The following is a 9,030-nucleotide window of genomic DNA, read 5'->3' as shown; positions in this document are numbered from 1 at the left end:
GCAAAAACCACGCAAAGGGGGCAAAAAAGTCCCACCGTGCCGAACTAACGGCACGGCGGTACACCCTTTGCGTCTCAGAGCTACCAGCAAAACCAAAAGACAAGCTGGACAGAAAATATAGCAACAAAAAGCAAAAATGCACTTATCCAAGCAGAGCAGCAGTCCACAGGAAAGATCCAGAAGCTCAGATCCAAACTGGAACATTGATCAGGAGCAAGGAAAACAGAATCATGTGGAGTTAAATAACGAAGCAGCTAACGAGCTCACCGGAACACCTGAGGGAGGAAGCTCAGAAGCTGCAGTACCACTTGTGACCACAGGAGTGAATTCAGCCACAGAATTCACAACAGTACCCCCCCCTTGAGGAGGGGTCACCGAACCCTCACCAGAGCCCCCAGGCCGACCAGGATGAGCCACATGAAAGGCACGAACAAGATCGGGAGCATGGACATCAGAGGCAAAAACCCAGGAATTATCTTCCTGAGCATAACCCTTCCATTTAACCAGATACTGGAGTTTCCGTCTAGAAACACGAGAATCCAAAATCTTCTCCACAATATACTCCAATTCCCCCTCCACCAAAACCGGAGCAGGAGGCTCAACAGATGGAACCATAGGTGCCACGTATCTCCGCAACAACGACCTATGGAATACATTATGTATAGAAAAGGAGTCTGGGAGGGTCAGACGAAAAGACACAGGATTGAGAACCTCAGAAATCCTATACGGACCAATAAAACGAGGCTTAAATTTAGGAGAGGAAACCTTCATAGGAATATGACGGGAAGATAACCAAACCAGATCCCCAACACGAAGTCGGGGACCCACACGGCGTCTGCGATTAGCGAAAAGTTGAGCCTTCTCCTGGGACAAGGTCAAATTGTCCACTACCTGAGTCCAGATCTGCTGTAACCTGTCCACCACAGAATCCACACCAGGACAGTCCGAAGACTCAACCTGTCCTGAAGAGAAACGAGGATGGAACCCGGAATTGCAAAAAAATGGAGAAACCAAGGTAGCCGAGCTGGCCCGATTATTAAGAGCGAACTCAGCCAATGGCAAAAAGGACACCCAATCATCCTGGTCTGCAGAAACAAAAACATCTCAGATATGTTTCCAAGGTCTGATTGGTTCGTTCGGTCTGGCCATTAGTCTGAGGATGGAAAGCCGAGGAAAAAGATAGGTCAATACCCATCCTACCACAAAAGGCTCGCCAAAACCTTGAAACAAACTGGGAACCTCTGTCAGAAACCATATTCTCAGGAATGCCATGCAAACGAACCACATGCTGGAAGAACAAAGGCACCAAATCAGAGGAGGAAGGCAATTTAACCAAGGGCACCAGATGGACCATTTTAGAAAAGCGATCACAGACCACCCAAATGACTGACATCTTTTGAGAAATGGGAAGGTCAGAAATGAAATCCATCGAAATATGTGTCCAAGGCCTCTTTGGGACCGGCAAGGGCAAAAGCAACCCACTGGCATGAGAACAGCAGGGCTTAGCCCTAGCACAAATCCCACAGGACTGCACAAAAGTACGTACATCCCGCGACAGAGATGGCCACCAGAAGGATCTAGCCACCAACTCTCTGGTACCAAAGATTCCAGGATGACCAGCCAACACCGAACAATGAAGTTCAGAGATAAGTTTATTAGTCCACCTATCAGGGACGAACAGTTTCTCCGCTGGACAACGATCAGGTTTATTAGCCTGAAATTTTTGCAGCACCCTCCGCAAATCAGGGGAGATAGCAGACACAATTACTCCTTCCTTGAGGATACCTGCCGGCTCAGATAACCCCGGGGAGTCGGGCACAAAACTCCTAGACAGAGCATCCGCCTTCACATTCTTAGAGCCCGGAAGGTACGAAATCACAAAGTCGAAGCGGGCAAAAAATAACGACCAACGGGCCTGTCTAGGATTCAAACGCTTGGCAGACTCGAGATAAGTCAAGTTCTTATGATCAGTCAATACCACCACGCGATGCTTAGCTCCTTCAAGCCAATGACGCCACTCCTCGAATGCCCACTTCATGGCCAGCAACTCTCGGTTGCCCACATCATAATTACGCTCAGCGGGCGAAAACTTCCTGGAAAAGAAAGCACACGGCTTCATCACAGAGCAACCAGCACCTCTCTGTGACAAGACCGCCCCTGCTCCAATCTCAGAAGCATCAACCTCGACCTGGAACGGAAGAGAAACATCTGGCTGACACCACAGGGGCAGAACAAAAACGACGCTTCAACTCCTGAAAAGCTTCCACAGCAGCAAAAGACCAATTAACCAAATCAGCACCCTTCTTGGTCAAATCGGTCACTGGTTTGGCAATGCTAGAAAAATTACAGATGAAGCGACGATAAAAATTAGCAAAGCCCAGGAACTTTTGCAGACTTTTCAGAGATGTCGGCTGAGTCCAATCATGGATGGCTTGGACCTTAACCGGATCCATCTCGATAGTAGAAGGGGAAAAGATGAACCCCAAAAATGAAACTTTCTGCACACCAAAGAGACACTTTGATCACTTCACAAACAAGGAATTATCACGCAGGACCTGAAAAACCGTTCTGACCTGCTTCACATGAGACTCCCAATCATCCGAGAAGATCAAAATGTCATCCCAGTAAACAATCAGGAATTTATCCAGATACTCACGGAAGATGTCATGCATAAAAGACTGAAACACAGATGGAGCATTGGCAAGTCCGAACGGCACCGACTTATGGTACCGTCACACTCAGCGACGCAGACAACGATGTCGATCGCTGCAGCGTCGCTGTTTGGTCGCTGGAGAGCTGTCACACAGACAGCTCTCCAGCGACCAACGATCCCGAGGTCCCCGGGTAACCAGGGAAAACTCCGGCTTCCGGCTGACCGACGCTCACAGCCAGTGCAGGAGGAGTGCAGAGAAGCACAGTGCCGGGGACAGACAGCGGTAGGTAAGTATGTACGGTTTGTTTTTTACTTTTACGCTGGTAACCAGGGTAAACATCGGGTTACTAAGCGCGGCCCTGCGCTTAGTAACCCGATGTTTACCCTGGTTACCAGTGAAGACATCGCTGAATCGGTGTCACACACGCCGATCCAGCGATGTCTGCAGGGAGTCCAGCGACGAAATAAAGTTCTGGACTTTCCTCAGCGACCAACGATCTCCCAGCAGGGGCCTGATCGTTGGTCGCTGTCACACAGAACAATTTCCTTAAAGATATCGTTGCTACGTCACAAAAAGCAACGATATCGTTATGTGTGAAGGTACCTTAACTCCATCTTTCCCAGTCTGGGCTGAGGAGTTTATTAAAAAATGTGAATCTGTCTGTAATGAAGCCTCTAAACAATTGATGAAGCTATTAAGGATAATCAAAAAACCATAACAGAGATAGATTAATCTTTGGAGGAAGCACTGACGAATGCAGAAAGAAACCTGACTGCCGAACAATATCAATCCATTGATCCCCAAATAAAGAAATACATTGACCAGTGGGTCAAAGATATCCAGGCCAACCAGTCTAAGAAACTTACAAGGGACTTCAACCGTGGGCATATTAACAGATGGCGGAAACCACAACCTAGGGATGGAACACGGGATCGTACCCCTTCCATATCCTCCTACATGTGTTATCTCCGGTGCCTCCTCTCCTGCCTCTCTCTCTCTATATCCATGTAGACACCTAAGCGTGAGCCACGCTATGCGCCAAAGAAACGCTCATTTAGATACTCTCCGGAGAATTACAGTCTCAAGGTAATTAATTTAAGCACTCAAACCTATTCACCAACTGAGATTGATATCTTAAATAAGGGTTTGACATTTTGCCCCACTGCACATTTTGATAAATTCACAGCAATTAAAGACCTGCAACTATTTGCAAGGAAATTGATTTTTAAACGATATTTTCATGATGAAAATGTATTGAAATAGTTTCCCACAGAGACGGAACAGGAGGCATTAGGCATTCTAGAAGAATTGGCGCAAGAACATAATGATTTTCCTGGAGGTAAGATCCCAATATTAACTCGATCCAAATCACGTAAATTCCCGGGCTTATCAACATGCCCCACAATAGATAATTTTGTAAAAACGGTTATGAAAAATTTTGATAAGATCCCACGCTATCACGACAGTAGTAATCTAAATAGAGAGGGACAGAAAGGCCTAAAAAGATTACATGAACTTAATGATGGTTTTAAACCAGCCAACAAAGGCGGGAATATAGTGGTGTGGCCCAAAACACAATATGAGGCAGAAGCCTATCGCAAACTAAGGAATAACATTTGGTATAAGAAACTGACCTTTAACCCACTTGCTAAATTCCAAACAGAACTTCTCAATATCCTTCACACTGCCTGAGACACCAACATTATCAGTAAGGAACTTTTTCACCAAATCTCTGAACCATCTATCCACTTTTTATGTTTTACCTAAGATTCACAAAAATCAAACGCCACCCGGTTGGCCTATCATCTCAGGATGTGACAATTAGCTGGACCATATAAATAAATTTGTGGATTCCAATCTACAACCCTTGGTGGAGGAGTTACCATCCTTCATAAAGGACACGACTGAGTTACTTAAAGTAGATGGCCTATATATTGGTTCTCATACATTGCTTGTCACATGTGATATAGAATCTCTATATACAAATATACGTCACAAGGATGGGTTCCAAGCCGTTGAATACTTTTTACGCTCATCCTCTCCTAATTTGACACCTCTGGAACAGTTTAATACACAACTCTTACAATTTGCACTGACAAAAATTTTTCTTTTTCAGGGGTCCTTTTACCTGCAGCTCCAGGGTACAGCCATGGGGCATCCTTTGCGCCATTGTATGCCAATTTATTCCTGGGGCTGTGGGAGAGGGACCTCTTCCTGTCAGATTGTATGCCGTCGATGGACTGCACCCCTTTTGGGTGCGCTACATCGACGACATCTTTCTGGCAGGGTTCCCCTGAAACTCTTCATGAATGTAATAAAATAAAAAAAATTATGACTAACTTGAACAATCCCTTTAATATACATTTAACTTAATTTGAACAGAATGTTATTGACTTTCGAGATGTACAAATTAAGAGATGGATTGACAACTGTCTCCATACCGACCTTTTTCGCAAATCAACTGCAGTAAACTATTACATGCCTCATCCTCTCACCTCCCAGCTGTAATACGAGCCATCCCTACAGGCCAATTTCTAAGGTTATGCAGGGTTTGCTCGAGTGACAGTGACTTTGAAAATCAGGCCAAAGATTTTTGGACAGAGGCTACAGTGGTCGGTCAGTTAAGAGCATATAATCGGGCCAAACACTACCCGTCACAATAACCCCGCTGCCACCCCAAAATTAGAGGTCCACTATATATTGTGTCATCCATTACCGACTAAGCGCAAGATCTGCAAACAATAAAATAACTGGATCTTCTAAAGACTAAATACACAGTCTGTGCGGTTCCTGTTCTGAGAACGAGTTCTTCATCTTGTGGAAATATCGTTCACAAGGAAAGGAGAAGCTGCTAGAACGTCATTACTTAAGAAACCAGCAAATCGTAAAGATGGAAACTCACACTTCCATTGCCGGAGAGTCCTTACGTACAATAACGCTTTCGGCTGAAATTGGCTTTTTGTCGTCCATATTGTCCTTGCTCTTTCAGCAGCCATGCCCCCACTGACTGACATCGTGTTACGCAGGACAAGTAATTTAAGGCCGTTTTAGGGGATATAAAAATCTTTTGCCCTCACAGTAAATATTGGATTTGGATATATATGAGAATTTTACATTGACCTCCAGGTAACCTGAACTCTTCCCGTTATTACAGTGGTGTGGATACCTAATGTACTGGTTTTTAATTTTTAACTTCCACACTAATTTCTCATGAAGTAAAGAGTTTTGAGAAGAAAATATATTAATTCCCACCTCCACGAGATCCTTTTTTTCCCTTCAGGGATCACTTTTTCCACCGCTACCAGGGACATCCATAGGAGCCCCAGTTACAGGATAAAAAAGCCCATGAGTAAGAAATCTCTGACAGAGCAGATCTGGATCTGCTAGAACCCACTAGGCCTGCTCAGCCGGCAGATGGCCAGCGATTACGGGATTGCCAGGCCCCACAGAAGCATTGGCATTGCCCATATTCAGGTTCCCTACATAGCGCTGAAGGGCAATGTATCCGGCAACAATAGAAGAAAGAATCCAGTGATCACCCACTCCTGTCTTCTGCTCAGGGTTCCCAGCTGAATCCAGCAGGTTACTGGCCCTTTATACAAGATTTGGTGATGTGGTTAGATATTTTTAGTTGGTCTGTTTATTGTGCCAACAAATATTTCAGAGTTTGACCCAATATGGGAATTGGCCCAGCGTGGGCGTCTGCGGCGCCTCGAGGTTACGCCACTCCCAACCGTGATACCAATAGTCAATCCATTACTCTATGAAACGCTTTCCTGTCTGAATTTCTCTTGATACCTACATGTAGAAAGAATAAAGAGTTTATAACCAGGTTAGAAAAGGAAGCCCCTAGCACTTCTCTCAGGTAATGTAAGTATTACTTGAAGAAAAACAAATTAACAGGACTTCATACAAAACTAAAAGCAGAGAGAAAATCAAAGACATTTTCCTCCAAGTCGGATTTTTCCACTGGAGAAACTAAGTTAGTCTGGTTTCACATTTGCATTTTTTGCCGCAGCGTTTGTACCGCATATAAACGCATGCGTCGTGTTTTCCTATATTTAACATTAAAAACGCATGCTTTTTTTTTGTTTGCGTTTTGCCGCGTTTGACGACGCATGCGTCTTTTTGTCGCTTGCGGCTTGGCGCGGAAATGCAACATGTAGTAATTTCTAGAGGTGTCTATTTGCCGCAAGGAAACACATGCGTTCGATTGCACACGGTTTGCGTAAAAAAAACCCAAAAAACACATTGCTGTCTATGCATTTGGATGCGTTTAACGCATGCGTTTCAATAGAGAAAAACAAGTCTAGACACTGATAAGCCACCCCCCACCATCAAGGTGATAAAGGGATCCAAACCCTAACACTAGCCCTAACGGGAAAATGGAAATAAATACATTTTTTTAATTTTTCCCTAACTAAGGAGTTGATGAAGGGGATTTGATTTCTATTTATAGGGGGTTTTCTAGTGGATTTTTATGATTGGCAGCTGTCACACTGAAAGACGCTTTTTATTCCCAAAAATATTTTTTGCGTTACCACATTTTGAGAGCTATAATTTTTCCATATTTTGGTCCACAGTCATGTGAGGTCTTGTTTTTTGCGGGACGAGTTGACATTTTTATTGGTAACATTTTCGGGCACGTGACATTTTTGATTGCTTTTTATTCCGATTTTTGTTAAGAATGAAAAAAAACAGCTATTCATGAATTTCTTTTGGGGGGCCATTTATACCGTTCCGCGTTTCGTCATAATACACGCCCTTTGTAGTCCCATTGGCGGTGTCTGGATCTTGATTTTTCTCTTGTGGAATTTCTCGTCATGCGTACCAAAAGCGCAAACGCAGGAAAAAACGCATGTAAACGCGTACAAACGCGGCGTTTTTTAAACCGCATGCGACGACGCATGCGTCTAAACAAAACGCAGCGTTTGTACGCGTTTACATGCTTTTTATCACCACTTGCGGATGCGTTTTAAACGCTGTGGATTTAAAAGCAAATGTGAAACTAGCCTAACAAGGTTCCCTTGAGGTCTCAATTCCATCTCAAGTAAACAATTTACAAGGTTTTAGGGACAATAAAGAGGATTTGTTTTCTAATAAAATGACCAATACTGCAGCACTGACACTGCCAGGCGCTGAGGGACCCCCTGAGATCTCTACATCTGAACCCTCCTCTGCGTCATCATTACATAGAGAGAGGACTAAAACCAATTTACCCTCTGAACCCCAGGCAGCCTCTTACAGATAAGCAACAAGACCTGGAAAAAGCTTGGGACTGAGAAGAATGCAACAGATCAAAATGGATGTGCTTATGAAAGGCTTTTCCAAAGCAAAAGAAGGGGTGGTGGCCGCAGCTAGGAAAACCAAGCAAGGGGTAGCAGAAGCTGCGGAGAAGACCAAGGAAGGTGTCTTATATGTGGGAAGCAAAGACAGAGATGGAGTAGTACAAGGAGTGGCTTCGGTGGCTGAGAAGACCAAAGAGCAGGCATCTCAGCTGGGTGGGGACGTCATGTCTGGAGCTGCGAACATTGGTGAAGCCACCGGCCTAGTGAAGAAGGATGAATTTCCCACAGATATTAAGCCTGAAGAAGAAGGCCAGGAAGCTTTGGAAGAACCTGCCGCTGAACCACTGCTGGAGCCAGAAGGAGAGCTACAAGGAAGCCCCCCAGGATGATTACCTGGAATATGAACCAGAAGCATAACATCCCTTCACTCTGGATCCAGCCACCAGCAGCTTCAGCACCAAGATCGCTATAATGAAGATACTAATAACAAGAAAATCCCCATATCCCCAACACCCTTTCCTATCCCAAGAGAAGTGTGGTCTACCCATTCTCTTTTCTCAAAAATTGAGCTCTTCCTCTACTCCACGTACAGAGAGCCTCATGTGAAGTGGTTATATATATGGTAATCCTTAGCGGTCAGTCATCGTCCAAACAAACTGGTGTTTAAATGAACAAAAAGCCCTTTGTAATGTATGAACCCATGAATGCATTGGATTTGTCTTTGCAGTCATAATGCCCCCCGGGAAATTGTTCCCTCCCAGAGAATAATTGCCGGGGGGTTTTGGTGAATTTTGTCTATCATAATTTATTTGTTCTGATGTGTCTTCTTCAGTAGCAGAGGGGCTGCAACCACCTGCAATTGAACCCAATGGTATTCTTTTGCGTCTACCTACATAAATAAAAGCATGTTCTAACTTTTTATGAAGAGATGGAGTGAAACACCTAAAAATGTGATTTACTTCTTATCAAAATGACTGCCATAAACTTGTGCATTTGTCCTATGGCACTACGCTGGTCATTTTGTTGAGGAAAAAACAACCCTCCAAAAAATGTAGTCGTGGATGACTGACCTGTGAAATAGTTTATTC

General features: G+C 44.3%; 1 protein-coding gene across 1 annotated transcript; it reads left to right on the top strand.

Moving 5' to 3' along the window:
• Window positions 1-7,797: 7,797 nt before the first annotated feature.
• Window positions 7,798-8,372, top strand: LOC138674362 (beta-synuclein-like). The gene is made up of 2 exons (XM_069762215.1): window positions 7,798-8,236; window positions 8,325-8,372. The coding sequence occupies exons 1-2, from the start codon at window positions 7,942-7,944 to the stop codon at window positions 8,357-8,359; spliced, it is 330 nt and encodes a 109-aa protein (XP_069618316.1). The 5' UTR covers window positions 7,798-7,941; the 3' UTR covers window positions 8,360-8,372.
• The last annotated feature ends 658 nt before the right edge of the window (window positions 8,373-9,030 follow it).

The sequence above is a fragment of the Ranitomeya imitator genome, chromosome 4 (assembly GCF_032444005.1).
Source record: "Ranitomeya imitator isolate aRanImi1 chromosome 4, aRanImi1.pri, whole genome shotgun sequence".
Taxonomy (NCBI): domain Eukaryota; kingdom Metazoa; phylum Chordata; class Amphibia; order Anura; family Dendrobatidae; genus Ranitomeya; species Ranitomeya imitator.
The sequence above is the reverse complement of the archived record's forward strand: the minus strand, read 5'-3'. Positions and strand labels throughout refer to the sequence as shown.